General features: G+C 37.8%; 1 protein-coding gene across 4 annotated transcripts in view; it reads left to right on the top strand.

Annotated features, from left to right (window-relative positions):
• Positions 1-26,714, top strand: part of vti1a (vesicle transport through interaction with t-SNAREs 1A) — a 334,105-nt gene that overhangs the window by 166,624 nt on the left and 140,767 nt on the right. For 2 of the 4 annotated variants that reach the window (XM_087998891.1, XM_087998893.1), the window contains 2 exons: positions 8,378-8,448; positions 10,365-10,437. In XM_087998891.1, the coding sequence (XP_087855017.1) occupies positions 8,378-8,448; positions 10,365-10,430 (137 nt within the window). In that variant the 3' untranslated portion in view covers positions 10,431-10,437. The remainder of the gene's footprint in view (positions 1-8,377; positions 8,449-10,364; positions 10,438-26,714) is intronic. The other 2 variants (XM_087998889.1, XM_087998890.1) reach the window with 1 other exon arrangement.

The following is a 26,714-nucleotide window of genomic DNA, read 5'->3' as shown; positions in this document are numbered from 1 at the left end:
CTAAAACTGACATTGCTGGAAAAGTCTCAGCAGGTCTGGCAGGATCAGTGGAGAGAAATCAAAGTTAATGCTTCAAGTTAAGGCTGGAAGGCGCTTGTTTGGGCCTTTGTTCAGTGATAAAGCAGAGAACTCTCGGACAGTTCTGACCTTCCGGTTTGTTGCAGGTTAGTTGCTGGTTGATGTCTCTTGACTTTACTATAATTCTATAAGCATTTGCTGTTTTCTGTAGTTTAAGTTGCAAACGTCTACAGAGAATGATGTAGCAAGCACTGAAGAAGATTTTGCTACTTTCAAGACATCAGCACAAACTATTTGTTTCCGAACATCAGTGCATTGATTGGCCTTCCTATCAGAATACAGCATTACTTGATAAATGAACAGAGGCCACAAAGAGCAGATCAAACTGTTGGAGAAGGGGAAGACATTCAGCAAGAGACGATACTTGAATTTCATGCAGGAAACAATTTACAAGACATCTGCATTTCAGTATAGACATTCTGAATAAAGTTTGTTATCTGTTGCTGCCATACTTCACTGTCAAATCCAGATGAGGTCAGCATTACCAGTGGTTCTGACAATGGTTCTGGTGAAGAACTTTCATATGTCTAGTTCCCTTCATCCGGTAGCTAGAAATTTATTCAAAATCTCCCCCTTTGTCCACTGTTGCATAATGGAAGGACACTGAAGGTCAATATCGTAAGGAAACTGTGGAACTATGTAGAGCAAATTCAGAGCTTTAGAACATAGAACAGACATGCCCTTCAGCCCACAATGTTATGCCAAGCATTTATCTTAATCTAAGATCAATCTAAGTGCTTTGCTATGATTACAAACTTCCCCAATGCGCAGGGTACCATTGACTTTGCTTTCCTGCTGTCACTTGTTAACACTTCCCTATCCTGGAACTGAAAGGGATTCCCATCCCTCCATATCCAATATCTAATTGATGTGTGAATATAGGCAGTGAATTATGAGGTCAATGTCTGAGATTTTGGCAGCAGTGATTAAATCCTTCATTCTGCAGCAATCTGCTGAGCAGCTGCATTTGAGCTCAGATGGTTGCTGGGTCAGTCTGTTTGTGGAATGGCACACGAGTCCACTGACAGTTCACACACAAACTGTCATATATACAGTAAGTATCATATTATGCAGCCGACACCGATATAAAGCCAGAACATTGGTGCCTTGAAACAGTGCACCCACTACCTAAAATGTGGTGAAGGAAGAGCTCTGCAAAACCTGATAGTCTGGGCTTCAAGATTTGTGCTATATGCTGCATGATCTTGCTATCATGAGGGTATAGCCACTGCTACCAGTTATGTGAGTAGCAGGAGAAATGGGAGGAGGACGACGGCGTGAAGTAATCCAGAATGTTCTCTTCTGGCCAGGCTGTCTGGGAATAACTCATTTACCAGCAAAGCCAATAATTGCAATCTTAGTTCTCCATTTCCAGTTCCACAGATGTTTGATCACAATACAAAAAGCATCCACAAAGCTCAAGACAAAAGTGATAAAATCAATCAGGCAAATTTAGAAATGAAATCACTGCTGCTCCATATGATGTGGAGGTGGACGAGAGTGGACAAACCGAAACGTCAATTTTACTGCTCCTCGGATGCTGCCTGAATTGCTGTGCTCTTCCAGCACCACTAATCCAAAAGTTAAAAATCACACAACACCAGCTTATAGTCCAACAGGTTTATTTCGAAGTACAAGCTTTCAGAGCGCTGCTCCTTCGTCAGGAAGGTAGTGGGACAGGTTCGTAGGACACAGAATTTATAGTAAACGATCAAAAGACTTCATGCTGCTACATACCAAGTCAATTATCTCCCTTGGAGAAAGTGAGGACTGCAGATGCTGGAGATCAGACTTAAGAGTGTGGTGCTGGAAAACCTGATGAAGGGCTTATATCTGAAACGTCGATTCTCCTGCTCCTCAGATGCTGCGTGACCTGTGCTTTTCCAGCTCCACTCTCCCGACAATTATCTCCCTTGTACATTCTCAACATTTTTCTGTTGCAATGCTGCAGTACTGTACTTAACCTAGTGGCTGCAACACTGCTGATGGAAAACTTGACTTTAAATGGAGGAGGCTGCAGATAGGCTTTGAAGATAACCTCTAGCATCACTATATTGGTAGGCTCAGCTGTGGACTGGTAAAAGGGCTTTTGCCCGAAACGTCGATTTTGCCTGTCCTCGGATGCTGCCTGAATTGCTGTGCTCTTCCAGCACCACTGATCCAGAATCAGCTGTGGACTGTGCAGCCTCAGTATTATCAGCTGTTGTATGAGCTGTCTAGGTGATGAGCAAAGCACGGGCATTAACAGAATGGAGGGCGAATGTGATCATCCTGAGAGAAGACAATGGAGTCACTGCCAGATCCAATCCCTGCCACTGGTTTTCAACGACACTCCTGAGGGCTCTCCCAGGAATCTGTTGGAGGACCAAGAACAGGTTGTTGTGCAACTCTGAGTCCTTTTTTATGGATTTACAATCTCAATAGAGACCATTAACTTTTTTTTCAAGAATCTGAAACACAATTATTTATTAAAACCATGTTTAAGCAGTACTTCATCTTCCAGTGAAAATTTTCACCCTTAGAAAAACTTCTTTATGTGCAACAAAAGAATGAATGATGGGATGAAGAATAAAATTACAACATTAATATTTATCTAAGCAGAATAAGTACATAAGAATCTAAGAACTAAGAGCGGGTGCTTTTTGATTTACTATGATCATGGCTGATTTCATCTCAGTCGGAATTCTACTTTTCTGCCCACTCTCCATAATCTAAACATTACAAAAATCTGTCTATCTCCTTAAATTTACTTGAAGTCTCATCATGCACCACACTCTGGGCTAGTGAAATCTACAGATTTACGACCCTTTGAGAGAAGTAATTTCTCCTCATCACTGCTTTATCCTAAAATTATGATTTTTTTGTTCTAGATTGCCCACATGAGGAAACATCCTCTCTACGTCTTCTTGTCAGTCCCCTTTAACATTTCAGATACCTCAATTAGGTCTCTTGTCTGTCTTTTGAACTCTGGAGTGTATAGGTCTAAACTGCTCAATCCCTCTTCATACGACAAACCCCTCACCTCTGGAATCAATCTACTGAGCTGAAAAGTACAATTTATAGGGCATTCTTTTGTGTGCTTTCTTAAATTTGATAAATAACTCCAGTTTGTGCTTCCAAAGACTTCAAAAAGTTATTAATTTCTTTGCAATTGTAGGTGATCATGTGCAAAATGGGGAAGTATCATTCACTGTATTTCAGATCCAGTGTGTTTGTGATTTACAGATAACATGCAATCCAGGCTGACCAGTAATCTCTTCATTCAGTATCCAGAATAAGTCTATCACTTATTAAAGCCTGAAGTAAAAACCATGAAAATCAAGACATTGTATAAAGAGGAGCAACAATATCTAAATTGTTCAAATAAGGACAGAGGGTTGAAGGGACAGCAGTTTGCTTCCCTCAAGGACATTAGTGAGTGCCATGGGTTTTTTCTGACAATCAGCAATGGTCATTGTTGGAGTCTTAATTCTCAATTTTTATTGAATTCAAATTCAGCAATCTGCCCTGGTAGAATATAAACGCTGATCCTCAAAATATTACCTGTGTCTCTGGATTAAATATCCAACAAAACACCATTAGGCCATTATCTTCCCAATATTAAAAAGGTCAGAGTTTGCTAGGAGGGGGGCTGAGCTGGTTTGGCAGCAGTTGGGACGGGAAATCAGAATTAACGTTCATGGCTCAGGTTTGAGTCGCCACTTTATGGGAGTTTAAATGGTCATTGGGTCGTTAAATAGACAAGAATGGAATAGTGCCTGTTAGATTGGCTTCAGATTGGTTGGACAGTTCGGTGCAATGACAAGAGTGGAAGGGCCTGTACTGCACTGTAATGTTCTGTGCTCTATGAAAGACCCTCAGAAGTGATGGTAGCCTGGAAAATGTCAGCTTATATGCATGGATGGGGTTGGAGCCCAAGGAGAGAGAAGGCAGTTGGACAGACAAAGGAGTGGATGACGGTCTGGATGGGAGAGTGAATAGCTGTTAATGGATACTCTTAGTGGCTAAACAATAGCAATGAGCAGTCTCCATTGACAGCTATTCACTCTGAGAACCTGATCATCATTCGGCTATCTTCTCTCTCTTTGGGGAGAAAGTGAGGTCTGCAGATGCTGGAGGTCAGAGCTGGAAATGTGTTGCTGGAACAGTGCAGCAGGTCAGGCAGCATCCAGGGAACAGTAGAATCGACGTTTCGGGCATAAGCCCTTCAGGAATTTTCACCTTCTCTCTCTTTGGGCTCTATCCCCACCTATCATTTACTCTACTCCTTACTCTTCTGCTGACCCTAACTCTCTGCTGTAAACCGATACTATATTTTCCTAGCTACTGTCAATTCTGAGGAAGGTCACTGATTGAGAAACATTGGCTCTGATTTCTTGGCACAGATGCTGCGAGACTCGCTGAGCTTTTCCAGTCACTTTTATTTTTGTTTCTGATTCACAGCATCTGCAGTTCTTTTGGTATTTACCTCCCGGATATTGCCTGTTTCCGTCTCTTACGCTCAAGTACGTGGCCTTAATATGAGGGGGGTCTTTGTTGGAATTGGAAGACTAAACTGTGATTTTGATGCATGTCTTTTGAAAATGATTGCCAACTGAGAGCAGCTAGACAGGAACAATTTCCATTCTGTGGGAAGTTCTTCCTTTGGAAGTCCAATTTCCTTCTCTTGGGAAGGTTACCTCAGAGTACAATGGGACCGTGATCAGATGGGCCAGTGGGCTGAGGAGTGGCAGATGGAGTTTAATTTAGATATATGCAAGGTGCTGCATTTTGGAAAAGCAAATCGGAGCAGGACCTATACACTTAATGGTAAAGTCCTGGAGAGTGTTGCTGAACAAAGAGATCTTGGTACAGGTTCATAGCTCCTTAAATGTGGAGATGCAGGTAGATAGGATAGTGAAGAAGGCGTTTGGTATGCTTTACTTTATTGGTCAGAGTATTGAGTACAGGAGTTGGGAGGTCATGTTGCGGCTGTACAGGACATTGGTTAGGCCACCTTTGGAATATTGCGTGCAATTCTGGTCTCCCTCCTATCAGAAGGATGTTGTTAAACTTGAAAAGGTTCAGAAAAGATTTCCAGGGAACTTGCCAGGGATGGAGGGTTCGAGCTATAGGGAGAGGTTGAATAGGCTGGGGCTGTTTTCCATGGAGAATCAGAGGCTGAGGGGTGACCTTATAGAGGTTTATAAAATCATGAGGTGCATGGATAGGATAAATAGACAAAGTCTTTTCCTGGGGTGATGGAGTCCAGAACTAGAGGACATAGGTTTAGGGTGAGAGGGGAAAGATTTAAAAGGGATCTATGGGGCAACATTTTCACACAGAGGGTGGTACGTATATGGAATGAGCTGCCAGAGAAAGTGATGAAGACTGATACAATTACAACCTTTAAAAGGCATCTGGATGGGTGTACGAATAGGAAGGGTTGAGAGGGATATGGGCCGGGTGCTGGCAGTTGGGACTGGATTAATTTTGGATATTTAGTCAGCATGGACGAGTTGGACTGAAAGGTCTGTTTCCATGCTGTATGACTCTAATCTAATCATCTATCCCTAATACATTCTGAATACAAAAAAAAATAAATTTCACAATCTACTCAAAACAGAATTTACTAAATTTAATGGATAAAGGTTTCCTTCACAAATTTCTATGAACGCGAAACTTGCCAGTTCCCTTAGTTCAATCTTTCAACTGGTGGTACATGACAATCTGAATTCTAAACATCTCCAAAAGTTCCTGTTGATGCTATTCCGTATTGGACAACACAAAGGTTTTTGTGTCATTTTATGTTATAAATTACATTTGCCACTGTCTTCTAATGCCCTGTCTCCAACTTGTATAATGTAGCTCACTGTTGCTGTGAAACACTTCATTAAGTATGCTGGATAAGAGCTATTTAAATGTACGTGAGTTCAAATGATTGCTAAGGTTGGAATGAAAAGCCATCTATGGCTCAAGAAAAAGTGTACCTGTACTACCTTTTAGAAGTGACATTAAAAATTTCAAAGGCTTTACTTCATAAGCAATTTCATTTACTTTTTTAACACTAGATTTAACAAAAATCATATTCACAAAGAGCTATCTCAGTACTAAGCAGTATTTTTTGGGCAGCAGTATTGTTTGCTGGTAAAATGGAAATCTGTGTTCAACATTGTTGCTCATTCTGTCAATGAATCCCTGGTTCTTGTGTTTAAATCAAATATAGTCGCTAAGAAGATAGGATGAAACTAAATTAACTTTATATTTTATTGTATCAAATGTGCAAGGAAAACAATTATAAATTGTTCCACCCTTTAAGTTTCATTTTCTGATTTGTTTATGTGGAATTGATGAAATGTACTCTTTGTCTTATCATCCATTACTGACTTTTGCATCTGAATTTACACTCATTTCCCATAATAAGCATTTTAACCAGCTTCTACCAAATTGCAGCAGTCAGTTTTAACGCACTTGGAAAAGGGGAATGAGATTTGCAAATGATAAATGGGGAAGTTGACTACCTAACTAATAAAGATTTGTCTTAATCAAGTATGATTTGTCAGAACAGGAGCGTACCAGGGTCAGGGCAAAAGCAATGAATAATACAGCATTCACAGGAGGAAAGGACCACAGAAATGCGTAATAAATATGCTGTGATTACCCAGTGCTAATTCATATTCAGAGGATGAATTATTTCAGGCTAGTCACGAGGATACTGAGCATTGCTGGCCTTGATAGAGCTGTTTAAGCATGAGAAAAAGTTATTTTTTTCTCTCTCAAAAATATCCTTTTAAGTGTGTATCTTCAAGCTTGCCGTTACCTTGGATGTGTTTATTTAGAAGGTAGAGCTCTAGAGTCATCTATGTCATGGCTGCACTTTCTGCTGTTGGCTGTTCTTCTTGTGAAAAGGGCCAAAGTTCGTCAGTTGTGCTACATACTGAATAAAAAAACTCTTGCAAAATTGATGATGGTCCCAATTATTTATCTGTGCAGACAGTCAGAGTGAAACAGATGCCATCGTGCCCCACACCAGGATGAAATTAATGTATGATGTTTTGATCCCTATGTGTCAAGACAACAATTCATTTTGTGATATTCCAGCGGACATGCTTCTTTTCCTTGTTTATTGACTTCACTAGTCATTGACTATGAGGAAAAAACACAATTCATCAAAGTGACAATGTTTTACCCTCAATTACTGTCTGTGGCATTGTCACATTTGCTGGTAGAAATAGATTGAATCATTAGAACCAAGGTGAGGATGTCAACTTGGCAGCCAAACGAAACAGAAAGAAACCTAATTAACCAACCTGCTTTGAATCAGCAGTATTTAATGGCATCTCTTCCCTTTCTTACAAAAAAGAGGTTTCAAATCATCTTGAAACATTTGTCTTGGTGTATTCTTTTTAATGCAAAAACTCTTAAAAATACATTGAACCTTTAGGTATTACACTATTCAAAATCCCATGAGACAAACCAGCACCGAAGAAATACCTTAATGGGAACATCAATTACTAGTCAAATATCTGAAAAAATTTTTATCTTGCTACATCTGTCATTGTTAACAGCAGCATTTAACACTTCCACAAACTCTACTTGAGCTGTATCACCAAGTTTTGTTTAATGTTAGTTCATTGTTAAGTTCTGATTTCATTTATTAATTGTAAGCATTTTAATTTTTTTCAACAATGCACTTATTATGCCTTTCAAATAAATGATTTTAATTCAATACTTCTGAAATTACTCCTGTTTGTTAATACCTTCAAAAATTTAATTCAAGATTAGTTAAAGACTATATGCCAGTTCTTCAGTTATATGTATTTAAGAGAATTTAAATAAGAGGAAAAAGTATTTCCATGTGTTAACATTGTTTCTCAAGTTGAATGTTCAGACATGTGTGTAGTGCACTTAATTGTAGAGAAGCCCAAGTTTTATGTTTTAACTCCCTCAAGAATAAGCTTCTTACTTATCTTCTAATCTTTTGCAGATAGCTTTTATGTTATATTTCCATTCTGTTAGTAAAAGTTATTAAATATCTCCTGCTGTCGTTCTCTTTCCACAGCTTTTGTGTACAGTGTAAAATAATGTCGAAGCTTACTTACTAGTAGTAACATTACATGAGATCCTATTATTATAGGAGTTTTCTTCAATGTAAGTTGCAATGAGACTATCCACAGAAATTGTTTTGTTTGTGTGATTTGTTAGAATGTCGTTTTAGCTTCAATCTTACTGCACTGCTCAGTCAACAGATTTTAATCTTCACTTTGTCAGTTTTTAATATACATTGAGTAACTTGTGACCTTTTATTCTTGGATTACAGAACAAATTGGACAGGAGATCCTAGAGAATCTTCACCATGACAAAGAAAAGATTCAACGAGCTCGGGAAAGGGTGAGTTTCAGTGGTGGACTCTCCCTCATTATGGGCATTTAAGCGGGCATTGGATAGGCATATGGAGGATAGTGGGCTAGTGTAGGTTAGGTGGGCTTGGATCGGTGCAACATCGAGGGCCGAAGGGCCTGTACTGCGCTGTATTCTTCTATGTTCTATGTTCTATAATATATAACTTGCAGTAGTTCTAATCATCTACTATAGAAAATAATACAGAACAAAGAAGTCAGATGTTTAAGGGATTTCAAGGATTGTTTTGAAGGACAAGCATTCCTTTTAATAAATTAATTAAATTTTTTGTTGCTAAATGACAGCAGTCAAATTTCCAGTTTGGTCTGAAGTTAGGAATTTGTTAGTTTTTAAGCTTCGTATCTCCGAACATGGGCACACAACATTCATTTTTCCAATATCAGAAATGTTTGTGAAGTAGGACTACTTTGCATTTTGTTTTCTCCTTGTATCCTTGCATTGATTTGTATAATTTAGCTTTAGGTAATTTTAAAATTGCATTTTGTGGGCAATCTAAATAGCTCAACATTCTAATCATTTTGGCAGAAAAACAAGATGCATGTTGATATGTTAAAACTGTATAATATCTACAATTTTTTGAAAGCTTTTGTCCATTAAATTATCATAATGTCCTTTGTATATACTTATCTGTACAGATTCACAAAATGTCTAACTAGAATGTGAATGCATAATCCATTTTCATTTGCTTTGAATTTATGAACAAATCGACATATGTTTTGTATTTCTTAAGGGTATAGTCATATTCTCACAGATTGTCAAAGGATGTTCTGTTTTGATTAGTGAATTAAGTAAGTCGATCTAATTATCATGTAAGATTTTCAAATTGAAGTCACTTCAGCAAGGTAGTTTGCCTAACCATTGTCTTGTCCACATATAATGTTATTTGTGGTAATATATACCTTTGATATTGAGAAGGAAGTGCTGCACACTTTACCATGAAAATAGACAAGATACAACTTTATCGATTTGGTTATTTTTCAGTTATTTTCATTCATTATTCCTTAATTTATCTCACAGTTGTGTATCATCAGGGCCACAGCATTGCGAAAGAACAGCTAAATGATGAAATAGTAGGATGACATATGCATTTGGGTCACAGAACCTTTAAGCCTGTTCACAGTTTTTGCCTTTCCTTGGCTGATGTTTATAAATTTCAAGTTGAACAAAATCCAATGTCAGTTTTTCCATTTCAATGATTGTATGCGTAATGTGAAAGTAGCATAAGAATTTTAAACTTCTGCTGATTCCAGAATACCAAAGTCAAGGTAGAGAATGTTTTATGTTTGCTTACTTCTACAAAAGATAAATGCTAGTAATGAATATTAAAATTAAACATTAGTTTTGGTGTTAGTACATCCTTAAAGAGACACTAGTGTGTTTTTACTTAAAGGAGGAAGGTAGAATGGGGACACACCATTTTATTGACAAAGATATTTTGCAATATCCTAAACTCTTTATGTATTGTTGGTCATCACCTTTAAGTGTTTGAACACTTTGTGTATGCCAAATTATGTTTGTTAAAGCTAATGCCTCCTTAAATGCAGAATAAAGATGTTCAAAGTGGCTTCTGTTAAGATTTTTTTAAAACTGCAAATGTTGGAAATACACAGCAGATTCGTCATTGTCTGAGAGGAGTAAACCTGGGTTGTGTATTGAGATTGCAGATGCTTTGTCAGAACTAGAAAGATGGGTTCCGTATTTGATGTTTTAGCTGACTCATCCCTATTTAGCAGAATACAGCTGACTTTCTTCTAAAAGAACAAAAATGGGTTCCTATCAGTGACAGTGTAGATCTGTTTTCAATTTAAAAGATGACTTGTGTGATAAAATAACTATTTTGAGTTATTCTGCTGTGTAACCCCTTCCTTCCTCATTCTTATTATCAGCTGCGTGAAACTGATACCAACCTTGGTAAGAGCTCCAGGATCTTGACAGGAATGTTGCGAAGGTAAGGTCAAGGTAGGAATCTGTTGTGCTTTTTATATAAATAACTTTCCCCCTTTCTTAAATGAAGGTCTCCCAGCACATGTGCCATTGGTTTGATTTGAGTTTTCCTATTCCTTTTCAATGCCTGTTTATCATTTATGTAGCTTTTTGCTGAGTGCATGCAGTACAGAGAGTACAAATTCATCTCACATAAAGAATAATCCAAGTTGTGCATTGATACTCTGTGGAAATGTTGTTTCATGCTAACTGGACGAAAAGCATTTTTGGTTGATAATTGAAGCTTGTGTGCTATGGGAGTGCCAGTATTAATGATTGAATTTATGTAAAACACTGATCCATACAGGTGATATGAGATGTTTTTGAATAAAATTTTGATTACTATTTGTTTAGTTTCTTGGTTTTAAATTTAGTGCAGATTTACATTATCAAGTATAAGAACTAGTGATTACAACAGTTTGATTGAACTCTGTCAGAATTTGTTTTGGCGTTTTGAGGTCATTTCGAGTTTGTTTTTTTTCTCTGCTCTCTGCTGATTCTTTGTAATGAAAGCTGGCAGTCTCTTACAAAAATGGTCATAGTAGGAACACCCAAATTTGCCAGTTATATTACAAGGATAAAATAAGGTGTATAATGCCTAAGAAAAAATAAAAGCAGATGTAATTGGGTGATGAGAGGCAGAAAATGAAGTATGTTGGAGGTACCAGCGACAGACTGGATTCATTCAGATGGAGGGGGGGGGGGGGGTCATGTGAAGGCACCTACTTTCAATGAATGATCAGATGTTAATATTTGATACCATAATAGAAGAGTACCATTTTCACCAATAAAATACTATTTTCCTTTTGGGCAGGTGATGCTGTCTTTTTAATGTAAACAAATGCTTTTAATACCCACAATTGAGTCCTCCGAGAACGAAGTTTGGAAATTAGGGCCCAATCAGCGACTGTATTCTGCTTGTAGAATAAAAATCTATTTGTACATAGACACCAAAATTAAATACTACCGGGACCAATTTTCATCTCACATTCTTATTTAAACGTAAATAATCTCTCACTTATGTTTAGGAAATGTGAGTGCTGAAAACTGTATAAACTGTGGACTTTGTAATGGAGGCTGTTCCATTCTGACTTTTTGGTTGGTCTAGATAGTGAAAGCTCCAGGCTGGGGATCCTACTCATACATGTAAATTGGGACCAGCGATGTTTAACAGATCAGATGTTGCATTAGGCAGCAAAAGACTAAGATTCACAAGGATCTTACTGTAAACCTACACCGGTTTCCACCTTTTTCCTTCTGGACCATTTCCTGTCCAAAAGCCAACAGACATTCAGGAGGAAGCAGCAGTTCTGTACTTTTTCAATCAACTTGTAAGTACTGACCTCTGGAGCATTGTTGATAATTATACAGCTCTTTCAGATACTTTCTAATCAATCTGTTCAGATTGCTATTTTACACTCTGGAATAGGCCTCTGAGATAGCGACACTACCACTGTGCCACACGACTTGTTGTGACTCACCTCTGGGACAGGAGGGATTGAACTTGGATGTGCTGACCTAAAGATTGGGACACGACTACAAGACCCCTTGCTTTAGATTTTTTTTTAAATCAACCTGTTCAGAGATGTTACTACATGCCTCTGGATTAACTGGGACCTGAACCTGGAATTCTTGGTCCAGAGATAGGGACACTCCCATTGCATCAGCAAAGCTCCCACTTAAACACTGCTTCCTTATTTACACACGGCCATTCACTCCCTGGAGGGGAATTGAACTCTGCTCTCCCACATGGCAGGCAGGGATACTAACCATTGTACTACTGTGGAGCTTCCAAGTACACGCCTTTTATTTAATATATCCATACGTATAATTGGGGAAGCGATGACCTAGTGGTATTATCGCTAGACTATTAATACAGAAAGGTGAAAGTGAGTACTGCAAATGTTGGAGGTTAGAGTCCAGAATGTGGTACTGGAAAAGCACAGCAGGTCAGGCAGCATCCGAGGAGCAGAAAAATCGACATTTCAGGCAGAAGGCTTTTGCCCGAAATGTTAATTTTCCTGCCTTCGGATGCTGCCTGACCTGCTGTGCTTTTCCAGCACCACACTCCATTCTCAATTGTCAGGAAAAACCCACCTGCTTCACTAACATCATTTAGAGAAGGAAATCTGCCATCCTTACCTGGTCTGGCCTGAATGTGACCTACAGCAATGTGGTTGACTCTTACCTGCCTTCTGGGTAATTAGGGATGGGCAACAAATGCAGGCCTAGCCAGCGACGCCCTCATCCCATAATGAATTTAAAAACACACAACTCAACAGCACTTTTTCTGACCGCCAAACCACATATGTGTACACCAAGGCATGTGTGAGGGAAGAATGTAGGAGTAGAAGTGAATGGTGTGCAGCAGCAACCGATTATATTTTAAACAAAAACCTCCTCACCAGGCGGAAGGATACATAGACAAATTTTTAATCATTAAAGCAATTGACCTGTTGGGAAAAGTTGAGAAATGGAGCTGAGGATTATCAGACCAACCATGATCTCATTTAATTTGCAGAGCAGACTCATGGGCCAAACGTTCAACTTTTGTTTCAGAATCTTATGGTCCTGTGATAACTCTTACTGCCTCATTATTTGTAAGTGCTTTGATTATGTGAAGGTAAAATTTGGTGCATTCCTACCAGTTGAACATCGTGCAGGTTCTTGATTGATTTGGCAGTTGTTCTAAATAGTTTATCTTAAAAAAACACATGTGCGCACACGCACCACCAGCAATAATTCTATTACCTAAAAAGATCTGGTTGTTTTCGCAAGACAAGCCACACACTTGGCTCTGCAATGGGAATATCCTTAGAACCATCATGGGATAAGAACCTTCAGAATGGTGAGGAAGACGCCATTGACAGTACAGAGACAGAAAGGACAATTAGAGATCTTCAGTCGTTGAGAGTGCTTCATGCTGTTCTTCTGTCATATCTAATTACAGTCGATTTCATCCACCTTAAATAAACTGTACGTGCCCACTGACAACATTGATATGCTTTTCAAATAATATTGCAGAGCCATCATCTACCCAGAAATACTCTTTGCATAAACAGCTTTTCAAAAGTTTCAACATTTTACTAACTATAAATGTATCTATTTGCTAATCTTCACCCTGGTTCTCACTCATAGAACCTGACTTGTAGGTTTTGTTGATGATTGTGACTTATGCAAGCTGTTTCCCCGTGTTTGTAATGCAGGAAGCTGGAAGGATGCCGTGGCTCTGTCGAAGGCCCTAAAAACGCTTGCGGTTGGAAACCTTTAGGGCTCAGGCCTGGGATAATCTAGCCCAGCTGGCTTTGTGTTGGTGGGGGGGATGTGGGCTGATCGCTGGTTGAGAAATTGGCAAGGATCCCAATTGTGTTATCATCCTATGAGAAGGCAAGATGTTCTATTCTCATTGCACAACTGCCCTGCTATCAGACTGTGGCTCAGCACTTCCGCAAGGTTTTCTGACCCTCAAGGACTGTCCTGGAGCCGACATAAATTAAAAATTAATTTCTCTGCTCATTTCTGCAAAAATATTATAGGATCATTTAGAAAAAAATATACGTTTGATATTTTCTTTGGACACCTTTGTTAATTAGTTATAAAATGTTTGGAGATAGATGAGAGGAAAAGTTGTTTGAGCTGGGCAGTTGGAATACATCCAAATAGAGTTGGCAATCCTACTCCATCCAATATATGAGAAAGCAGATAGTATGACATCTGGTTTGAAATTTATTTAATTTAATCTCGAGCCTGTCCGAGGTGGAGGTGGTGGAACTTCTATATTCTAAGTTTGAGCATCCCAGAGAATTGCTAATTGTGGTGCCTCTTACTCCTATAAGGACTGTCCATTTGCAATGCCCATTAAGGTGACTGCATTCTCTGTCCTTCATTACAGAATTATTTGCTGGTACACAGAAAACATTTTTCTTATAAAGGTTAGGCCTTTAAAATCTGTACAACACCTGTCAGCCTCTGTGGAGCCCAAGAGATCAGCTAATTCTCCACTAAGTCACTTCTTGGCTGTTGCATTAACCTTAACCATCTCCTAGTTAGACCTCTCTATTTCAACAGCTAGATGGGGTTGCTGATTTCTTTGCTGCTTGGAATATTGGGAGTTCAGCAAAAAGGAAAATGAAGGATTCTCAAAAACCCTACTGTGCAAAGCCCTCTGATTTATGTCATATTTCAATGATGTTGCCCATCCTGTCTCTGCTAATGATATTAGTGGCCATCAAATGTGCAGTCAGTTAGCAATCCTCTTGTTCTTAAATCTTCCCTTGTTTATATACTGGTTTTTCCTACACAAATATTGACAATGGATTAGTTTGTATGCTTTGTTGATGTGCAAGTCAAGATAGCATTGTATGCATACTTCAAGGAAAAGCAGAAGTATTGTCAAGGGTGCGGGAACTAACAGTAGCAATTTTTTGAGAGTAAATTGAAGGACATTACAGTGAAATGTCCCATTGAGATTTGCATGCGTAGTGTGAAATGGGAGAGGAAGTAGTTGATAGCTCTTAAACTAAAGCAGGATTAATGTAACAACAACAGTGATGTGAAGAGAAGTCTCATCATGAAGGGGTTATCCTTACCCTTCACTGAAGCCAGTACCTTCAGATATGATGCAGCCATTGACCTGATCAGCCATCTGTCTTTCAACTGAGGGAAAGAAGATAATCCTTCATTGCTCACTATGTTTCAAAAGCACCTCCTGGAATGCCTCAAAGGATTTTAGAACATTAAATGATGCTTCAATTATTCTTTCCACTGACCACCATTAGAGAATGCAATTCTCCTCTCAGGACATTAGTCTACTTTTAAGAGGTAGCTTCCTGCCGGACTGCCTTCCCTCCCAATCATCAAATTCCATATAAGGTGCATCATTTACGCTGGCCACTCATCCGTTGTAATTAGATGAAGCGTGACTGGATGGATCTATTGGGTTTTGAGTTCACTGCATCTTGAGTGGAGAGATTTCCCACTGTTCACTCAGTGTCAACTTGAAGTCTAACATAGCCTAGAATGTTAATGGTAATTAAGCAAGAACATTGTATGTGCATCGTACAGTGTGTAAGTGCTCTCAGCACTATATCTAGTCTGTCTTACACACAACAATTGTTACATTTCAGTTGTCACTCAGTTCCAGGTAAATGCTGGAGATTAGGGATTATTAAGGATTTGTACCAAGTGGGAACAGGTGACATAGACACTTGGAAATTTATTCTTGCAAAACTGCTAGATTTTGGTCCTTCCTAAGAAATATACAAGTAACCTAAGAACATTGTGCTTAAAATGCTTCCTTCACAGTTCTTATTATTTAGATTTGATTTACCACTAGACCAAAACTCAAGCTTTATTTAATATTGCCCCAAAATATAATCTCATTTATTTTTATCTGAGTTGCTTTAGTTGGATTCCCAGTTTTGGAGGAAGGAGACTTAAAAGGATACATGGTCAAACATGTGTTTTTTGCTTTGATTAAGCAGTTTTAGAGAAATGTCCCATTGTTTCAAGGTAATTTAGGCAATCTGTCTACTTTCGTATTCCAATCAACATCTTTTGAAAGGATTACATTCGGGGAATGCTCATCAACGTACATTGCAATATGCTACACTGCAGTATCCACTTTAATGTCTTTTAATTTATATTAATACCTTTGCTGTCCAGAAGTTTGATGTGAGTTCAGCAAGCATACTAGCCTATTGGAAGTAAGAATTAGAACATTATTGTTTTTTTGTTTAACAAAGTGCACCACTTTTAGCCTACAAATGAGTAATTTCTAAACTCGACTACTTACTTAAGCAATGGTGAACAAAGGTGAACAACTTTGACCAAAAACAAATAGAACAAACAAGACTTTTTTTTCAAAAATAAGGATTTTCATGCCTTTAAGCTAAAGACAGCTTGTCCATTGATATATGAATAACACTGATGGGGTTACATCTTTGTCAGTTTTCTGTTTTCTCTAAGTATTCTTACAACAACCTTTTCCAACACCAACCGTTACTGACAAAGGTTCACTTTACTGATTGTCATTGCCTCATTTTACAGAAACCTCATATTTCTGCCTGTGAACCGTAACTTAGAAATATCTGATTAAGAGTAATATGTAAATGCCCTTAAAAATGACATTAGCTAAATTCACAATTCAGAGGGAAGGGAAGTAGGAATTGAAATAGATGCTTCAATGCCTGCAGACAATCAAAAACAAGTGCTGCCAAAGGCCCACAATGACGGTTTCAGTAACAAATATTCTACATATGTCTCCATTTTGTCAAAACTCATTAAATGGTCTGCCTGCGTTATGTCAGTTGGGGTGTCGAGAAATCATTCATCATTTTTTGTGCAAAAATAACATGAAGTCATTTAAATAATATCATATTAATGTTAAAGTTCAGCTTGAACTCAGCTGTCACTTAATGGCATAGCTTAATCAGACATAGCATTTAGAAAAATGTGGTCGACACTGGTACGTTTGTTTTTAGGTTGGCCGAATCAAATCAGGATTTATGATACTCCAGTCGGACATATTTTTACCATGTTTATGCTTGACATGCTTCAGATTTGCTTCTGAAAGTATTTATCGTAATTTTAAAAACAAAAGCGAGCCATCCATCAGTAGTTTGTTTGTACAGATTGGCAGTTATTTAGTTAGACAAGAGCGAAGAAAAGTGTTCTTTTAAAATTGTCCATTAATTATGCAGCTTTCTGAAAAATGTGTTTACCATAAGAAAGCCATTGCAAGTTTGCCTTTTGTGTGCCATCTGTGAAAGGTATTTATCATGTACATCAATAAAGATAATATACAGTGGGAAATTAATTTGTAACCCCATTATAAAATTCTGGTTCCTTTAGGGCATTGTTAAGGGGCCTGTGCTATTCTGTGAATATTGGAACATGTGTTAATCATTAGACCTAGTGATAAATTTGTTTAGGGAAGTAAATTCTTTGCTTCAAGCCTTTTTAACCCTTATTTAATACAAACTGCACATTCTATTATGAATAGAATTATCTACATTTTTTTGTTTCATTAAATATGGCTTTTGATGATGCTGGAATTAATGATAGTCAGCCTTTCATGCATAATTTCAGAACGATATCGTTCAATTAAAAGTACATTAATGTACTTTTAGTTGGATGGTAGCTTTGAGTGTAGATTATCTTGTTGAGCAAAAATTGCTGAAATAGAAATTGTTAAGATATGTGGGGTATGGGAAAATGTGCAGATCATCCACATTAGCTTTGGAACCTGATTTTTCTGCCTTGAATAAGGCATTCAGTTGAAACAGATGCAGGTTTCTAAAACATCTTCTGTGTCAAAATATTATAGATGTACTCCTGATTTGTAGACGAAAGTGTTTTTTCTAGCAACATGCCTCACAATATTGCATGTCTTAAGCAAGTGATTTATCTGATCAACTCAAATGTTGCTCACACAGGTCTTCAAGTATAAATTATCCTTGTACACTGATAGGAGGGAAGAAAATTCTCAGTGGAGATGACCAGGATTGGTTTCCATGCCAGTTAAAAGGTAGAAGGCACTCAAGTGTCCAACTTGGATTAAAAGTACCCTGCCACTCACAGCAACAAAGCCCTGAATTCTTGTTCCCGACCTGACTTTGCAAACCCAGCTTGGGAGGAAACGCCCTTCAATGGGTGTTGAGCCTGCCATTCCCAGAAATAGTGCAGAGGTAGCCACAGGTGTTGCTGGTTGTCAAGGTGTGTTCTGTGAAAGGCCCTCCACAGTGCTCAGGGACTTCGGAGGAAAAGACTGAAACAGAAAATAACTCCCTAACTCTCACCATTTTCGCTCCCACGCATATTCCCCTTTACTTCTCCTTGCCAAGCGAGGCCACCTCATATCCCCATCCATTCTGCCAAGGCCTTTTATTTCATCTATGCCAACTCATGGCCCCATCTACTACCGATTTGGGATTTCATTCCCATGCCATTTCACTTAGTACTAATGAGAGGACCAAAAATGAGATGAAACAAAATAAAGTTTTCATTATCTATTGGTTATTTTACTATTTATAAGTAACACTCTCATTGTTGAAAATACATTCACTAGATTTAAATTCCTTCAATTATTCAATTCTTTATAAAAGCAAGCATTTGTAGTTATTGGCCTGAATCAAAGACTTGATAAACATTTGGAGCTGTCAATCAAATTGTGAACTGACAGAAACCCCACTATGATAATGATAGGTTGTGAAATCATTCACGTGGCACAAATCCAATACTGAAGCCTTCAGGTTTATTATGTGAAATGGTCAGAGCACTGTTACTTTTAACTGCAGACATTTTGAAATTTTAAGGCAGGAGATTTAAATGCTTTGATAGCGTCCCAGTTCCTATGCATTTCACTGTTGCAATGAGCTTATCCACCTTTTCATACACATTGAAAATTTATTATCAATAGTCCAAAAGGCCAATGGGCTTTTCCCAAAGTGTGCCTTACCTCTAATTGGGTCCCCAGACCTATCCCAACAGGTATTAACTTTCTAAAGAACTCCAGTAAGTTTAAACCTTCTGCTGTAAAATCCATAACCAACAAGTCATGTTTTGGAATTTCTCTAATGAAAATTAGGACTGACTGAAGGCATTGGCAGTTTAATATGTACAGGTTGCATCCGTGGACCATGGGTGTGCAAATTGCAAACCGTCCCATATGTCCTCTTTTCTCCTCTACTCTCTTCCTCCACTCTTCACTCCCCCACCCTGACCCCAATCCAACCCCTCTACCTCATCTAATGAAAAATGGTGCTAAGGTTGGAAGAAGGACTTCTCGACACGGGGATCTAGTATCATTTTGGCCAAGATGGAGACCTTCTCTATCGTTGTGAAAATTTAGGCTGAAGTCTTCTCTTCACTCGAGCAATATTCAAATAAAAATGTCTGTTTCTTTGATGGCCTAACGAAAGCTTATGAAAGAATCTTCGAAGCCAAATATTGCCAATATATTATTTTACTCGCTGGGTTGACCATCTCATAGGTTGCCAATTTAAGTGTTCAATATTCAACAAGCAGGCACTTGTCATTTTATCATTTCTTTCAGGAAAGCTTTCTGATTGAGTCTTGGAGAATTTTGTTCACAAAGGCTATTTGTTGTAATATGACTAAACATATCTAACTTATTTCATTCATGGAAATCTGGCACGAACCATTTTGATACTTTGTGCAGTTAAATAGCCCACTTGGTGTTAGGATTAAGTGAAAGATGTTCATTTGGATAAATCACCTAGAGGTTACGCTGCATCCCTAGAGCAATGTGCATATTAATAAGATGGAAGCTTTACTTTGAAAGTGAATATTCATATCCATGTAATGCCTACTCTTAATTTTAGCTCAGTTTTGAATTGTTATCTTGAGTGATATTGGTATTCATATTCTATGGCACAGAATTCTGTCGCACACCATTTTGTTCATGTCCGCTAATGGTGTATATACATTCAAAGGGGTGTTTGATATGTTATCTACATAAAATTAACTTGACTCCTTTTTGTCCTGAAAGGAATTGCCCTTTCAAACATGAAAAGCCAAAGATATTTAAAAAATTGAAGTAAGAACTGAGTTTGAGACTTTGGTGTTATGGGTAAACAATGCTGAAGAACTGTTTCAAATACTGTTTTAAGATCAGATTGCTTATAATGTTCAACTGGATTCAAATCTTGGACAAAGAAATTGATCTACATACAATTAATATAATGTGTTTTGTGAAACTTAAATGTTGCACTACAGTAATGTATGTAGTTTTTTGGAGTTAAATAGACAGATTACAAATCAGAATCTGTCAATTGAGACTATATCAAATGACTAGGAAGTAAAAGGTATCATCAAGTTTGTTGAATTCAGCTCAATATCTTTATTATCAGACACAAGATATTAGCTATCTGTAACTTAAAAGGAATGTATTAGCTAATGTTTTGCTTATATTATGCACAACTGCCTCAAATAAAAGCAGTTTTAGTTGTCTTGGATGCTTACACTTTAGACTTCAGCCCATTTTTGTTGTGAATTCCAAAGCACTGGTAACAACAGATAATGGTTCTACAATACAAGTGTACAATCATAGAGATGTGCTGTAGCAGCAATGTGTCAATTACAATAGGTCAAAGTCAGTGGTTTTTGCATATATTTTTATTCAATATTTTTTGAGATAATTACTTTTACAATGCTTATTAAAAGTAACTTTCCTGTATTTTACTCATTTACATTGAACCAAGACATTTTTGTGCTCATCATGGTGAATGTGTCCAGTTTTTCTAGTTTTGTTGCTATGTGTCAATATCAAAGATTTCCAAGTCCAGTGTTGCATGGCCAGATGCTGGATAAAGGCCTCTCTCTGCTACACTACCTCAGCAGCTAGGTATATTTTAAATTGCTGCCAAAGCATTGTGTATAAGTCGTCCATTATAGTTTGCTCTGTTTTCATTTTCATTGCTCCATATACACCCAATATTAATTTCCTTGCAACAGAAATGTATACTTTATAGTAATGTGCATATTCCTCAACACAAGATTCTACCACATTATGAAACTTGAACATTTCAACAGTAAAGCAGCAGCATTAAGTCATAGGGTTTCATGCACACCTGTGTTGACACAAATATCTCTGACTGAGACGATGTTAAGCTGATTAATTTAATGATTGCACTTACATTATTGGCATTGGGATTTTCCATTAACAACTGCTATAAATCATTGCTTAAAGTAACTACTTTGTTTAATAAGACTTCTACATTGCCATGTTGCACATTCATGACAGGTAAAGGCATGATGCTGTTTTGAATTTTACTCCTGCAATCAAAGCACTTATTTCATTTGACCACTTTTGATGTTCATAAAACCTTTTAGGAAGGACATAGTCAAATGAATGCTCACTGGGTGCTGTACAAAATCACAAAACTGTTTTGTCACTAATAAACATAGAACAAGTGTAGCATTGTCAGAATAATTGTAACTAATTTTTATTAAAATCTTGTGAATTACTAATGCATGAGAAATTTGCACTGATTTTTTTTGCTGAAAAGCTTTGTGGCTAACAATTGCTACCCAAGTGTTACGTCAGAACAGTACGCCTTTGTTAACTGTCCATCATTGCTTTTCTTCGCCTTGGATCGTAAATTACCTAAGTCTAAGGAATAAGACCAAGCCACTTAGCCCTTCTTGCCTGTTTTGGCAGTTTATTGAGTATTGGCAGATTTGCACACCAAATTATTCAGCCATCCTTGCTTGATATCCCATTGGTGCTCTACCTCATTAAAATCTAACAGTCTCAGTCTTAAATATGTCAATTGGCCAGTCAACTGTAGCCTTTTAGAAAGAGATTTGCATTATCCTTTTGTTGAAAAAAAATCTTAATTGTGCTATTGTATATCCTATCTCTAATCATAAATACACTATCCCTGTTCTAGATTCTATAAATAAGTTCTCTGTCTGTTTTGTTGAATTCCTTTATCATCTTTAATGATCTAGATCATACTTCAGCTGTCACCACTCAAGAGAATGAAAAGTAAGTTTATGCAGCCTGTTGTCCTAACCTGACACTTTCAGCCTCTATGTAATCTAAGTGACTTTGCAATGTACTCTATCCAAGACCACTATACCTTTTCTGAAGTTCATGCCCAAAAGTTTATCCAAGACCTAATAGAACTGAAGTATCACTTTCTGACTTATGCATTTCAATTCCCTTGAAACAGTGTAACACTCCATTAGCCACTTTGCTAACTTATAAACAGAGCAGGCTATTCAGCCATTCAAGACAGTTCTATCTTTTGAGTCAGAATCTGCTCAAGCTGAAACCGAACTCCATTTCTCACATTTATGTTCCATATCTCTTTAGAACATTGACCATAATATAATTGAATTTTACATATAGTTCAAGGGAGAGGAGTGAGAGTCCAAGTCTACTGTTTTAAATTTAAATAATGACAATTGAAAGTGAACTGGCAACTTAGTTCATCGAATAAGTCAATTGAGATTCAATAGCAAACAAGGGGATATTCAAGGAAATGCAGAATAGATGCATTCCAGCATATCAGAAAATTCTAAGGGATGGACTTGCACGGTTAATTAAAACAGTCAAAGACAGTTTCCCATTCAAACAAAAGATACATAATTGTGCAAAAATACTTGGCAGATCAGAAGATTGGACAGAATATTTAAAAAACAGAGAATTACTAAAAGATGGAGAGAAAAGTTAGACTATGAGAGAAACTAAAAATATAAAAAACAGGAATAATTTCTTCAGATATTTAAAAAAGGAAAGAGTGAGTAAAGTTGCTCCTGTAGAAAACAAGTCTGCAAAATTAGAAATGGAGGATAAAGAGATGGCAGATGAACTGAATGGATATCTTGCATCAGTCTTCACAAGTGTAGATACAAGTGGCATCCCGGGTGAAGCTGTAAATCAGGAATTGAAATAGCAGGAGGGAATAAAGAAAATTGCAATTACCAAGGAAGTAGTACTGAGTAAATTGTTGGAACTGCAAGTTGACAAGTTTCACGTCCAGATGGATTTTATCCTGGGGTCAGTTTAAAAAAAAATAACTAGTGAGATTCCTGATGTGCGTCCACACTTCTTTTGGATTGTGGTGGTTTTAATTGCCCAAAACTTGTTCAACTTGCACAAAGCTGCCTTTGGATTGGAAAATTTTAACTATAACTTCTTTTATTCAAAAAGAGCGGAAAGGAGGAAGGCAGAAAGTAGGAAACTACCGGCAAATTAGCTTGACATCTCTCATAAGGAAAATGTTACAAGCTATTATTAAAGAGCTTACAACAGGGTATTTAGATAAGATCAAAGTAATCAAGCACATCCAACATGGTCTTGTCAAAAGAGACTAATGATTAACCAATTTATTGGAGTTCTTTGAAGATGTAAGTTGTGCTATAGATAATGGGGAATCAGTGGATATACTGATAAGATGCCACATTAAAGATAATTGCAGAAAATAAAAATGGATAGTGTCAGGGAAAACATAGCAACTGGCTGGCTAACAGGATGTTGCGAGTAGGAATTTTCAGGTTGGAAGGTGGTCATGAGATGTGTGTATCACAGGGGTTGTTGCTGGATTTGCAATTCTTTACAATTTATATAAACAATTTTGATGAAGGGACCAAAAGCACGGTAGCTGAAATTGCTGATGACACAAAGATAGGTTGGAAGGTGAGTTGTGAAGAAGGCATTAGGAGTCTACAAAGGGATATAGATAGGTTAAGTGAGTGAGAAAAGATCTAGCAAATGGAATACAATGAATTTGTCCATTTCAGAAGAAAGAATAAAAAAGCAGCAGATTATCTAAATGGTGAGAGGTTGCAAAGCTCAAAATTATTATGTCATGCAGCATGAAAACATACCCTTTGGCCCAACTTGCCCACGCCAACCTTGTTTCCTAAATCAATTTAGTCTCATTTGTCTGTGTTTGGCTCATAACACTCTAAATCTTTCTTGTCCATGTACCTGTCCAAATGTCTGAGATCTGGATGCCCTAACACGTGAATCACAGAAGGTTGGTATGTAGAGGTTGTTCTGCTTTTACGCGCGTTTTGTTAATGTGAATTCGCTGTAACGCAATTGATGAATTGGGGACACTGTTTTTAAAGCATAATCTTTTAAAGCGTGTGTTGGGTGTTACACAATTACATCACCAACACCTTGAGTGTTGTTTCTAAAGCACAAGTTTTCTATAATGCAGGGTTGCTCAAGAACGCTACCATCACGTTATAGAAGAACTACCTGTAGGTACAGGATGTAATCAGAAAAGCTAACGCAATGCTATATTTTATTGTGAGGGAAATTGAATGCAACAGTATGGAGATTATGCTTCAGTTATTCAGGACACTGGTGAGATCGCTTCTGCGGAAGTGTGTGTGCAATACTGATCATCATCTTTACTGAGGGATGTTGATGTGTTGGATGCAGTTCAGAAAAAGCTTACTTGACTCGTACCTTCGAAGAGTGGATTTCCTTATGAAGAAAAACCGGACAGGCTAAGACTGTATCCTCTGAAGTTTAGAAGATTCAGAGGCATATTTAAGCATAGAATATTCTGAGAAGACTTGACTGGGTGGATGTCAAAAGGATTGTGAGAGAACCTAGTACAGGGTAGCAAAGTTTGAAAATAAGGGGTCATCCATTTTGAAAAGAGAGAGAGAAGCATATTTTGTCAGGGGAGGGTTCAGAGTTTTTGGAATGTCCTTCATAAAAAAAGCAGTGTATATCAAATGTTTAAATTGTTTTAGGTAGATTCTTGATTACTAAGGGGATGAAAGATTATTGAGGGGGTGGGATTTGCAGGAATGTCGGGTTGAGGTTAAAATCAGCTATGATCTTATTGAATGGCAGAGCAAACCCTTAGGACCAAGTGGCCAACTCTTGTTCCTTATTTATTTGTTTGTATATTCTAATTGAAAGAACTCTCAATTGGCAAGTAATCCACTCGGGATTGGAAATAATAGGATGATGAACCGCATAGTCACATATTTATTGACACCACAACTAATCCGGTTTTAAAAATTAAACTATTTTATGGTTGCCAATGGTTACTGGCAATTTTCCCATAACTTTTAATGTATTTGTTACGTGTTTCCAACTTAAATGGTAAGACAAAATAAAATGTAGATTACAAGAGAAAAGAATGGCGAATATTGGAGTATTAAAAAAAGTTGTTAAAATATAAAATGTTTAAGAGGACAGTTGAATTCATGACAAATAATGCAGCTAAATGTATTATTATTTCTCAGTCAGGGCAAATAGTTTGTAAAAACAGCTTTTGGATTTTTAATTGGGTGCCAGTAATTGCAGTTAACTAAGAAAACTATGCAATCCATTACAATTGATGTTGAAAAGTGACAGAGATATACCAAAGAATTTCACGTTTTGAGATATCAGATGGCCACTTTCTCATTATTCCCACCAGTGTGCTATTTACTCAAGATTGATGTAGTTCATAGAGCCATAGAGATGTACAGCATGGAAACCAACCCTTCGGTCCAACTCGTCCATGCTGACCAGATATCCTAAATGATAGCGAGTCCCATTTGCCAGCACTTGGCCCATAACCCTCTAAGCCCTTCTTATTCATGTACTCATCCAAATGTCTTTTAGATGTTGCATTGACCAGCCTCCTCCATTTCCTCTGGCAGCTCATTCCATACATGCATCACTCTTTGCATGAAAAAGTAGCCTCTTAGGTCCCTTTTAGATCTTTCCCCTCTCACCCTAAACTTCTGCCCTCTAGTTCTGATCTATTCCAACCCAGGGAAAAGACTTTGTCTATTTACCCTATCCATGTCCCTCATTATTTTATAAACCGCTAAGGTCACCCCTCAGCCTCTGACGCTCCAGGGAAAACAGCCCCAGCTAATTCAGGCCCTCCCTATAGCTTAAACCCTCTAACCCTGGCAACATCCTTGTAAATTTTTTCTGAACCCTTTCAAGTTTCACAACATCCTTCCTATAGGAAAGAGACCAGAATTGCATGCAATATTCCAAAAATGTCCTGTAAAGCTACATGATTCCCAACTCCTGTACTTAATACTCTGACCAATAAAGAAAAACATACTAAAACATACTATCTACCTGATACTCCACTTTCAAGGAACTGTCAGCTTGCATTCCAAGCTCTCCTTGTTCAGCAACACTCCCCAGAACCTTATCATTAAGTGTATAAGTCCTGCCCAGATTTGCCCTTCCAAAATGCAGCACCTCACATTTATCAAAATTAAACTCCATCTGCCACTCCTCAGCCCATTGACCTATCTGATCAAGATCCTGTTGTACTCTGGGTTAACCTTCTTTTCTGTACACTACACTTTTGGTGTCTTCTGCAAACTTACTAACTGTACCTGCTATGTTCACATCCAAATCATTTATATAGATGATGAAGAGCAGTGGACCAAGCACCGATCCTTGTGGCACACCACTGGTCACAGACTCCAGTCTGAAAAGCAACCCTCCTCTACCTTTGAACCAGTTCTGTATCCAAATGGCTAGTTCTCCCTATATTCCATTAATCTAACCTTGATAACCAGTCTACCAAGGGGAACTTTATCAAACGCCTTACTGAAGTCCATATAGATCACGTCCACCATACTGCCCTCATCAATCATCTTTGTTACTGCTTTAAAAAAATCAATCAAGTTTGTGAGACATGATTTCCCATACACAAAGCCATGTTGACTATCCCTAAACAGTCCTTGCCTTTCCATGATGAAACCCCTGTCCCTCAGGATTCCCTCCATCAATTGAT

Source organism: Chiloscyllium plagiosum, unplaced genomic scaffold, assembly GCF_037043375.1.
Source record: "Chiloscyllium plagiosum isolate Xiang-an unplaced genomic scaffold, Cpla_swu_hap1 HiC_scaffold_22, whole genome shotgun sequence".
Taxonomy (NCBI): domain Eukaryota; kingdom Metazoa; phylum Chordata; class Chondrichthyes; order Orectolobiformes; family Hemiscylliidae; genus Chiloscyllium; species Chiloscyllium plagiosum.
This window is presented reverse-complemented; position numbering and strand designations above follow the sequence as displayed.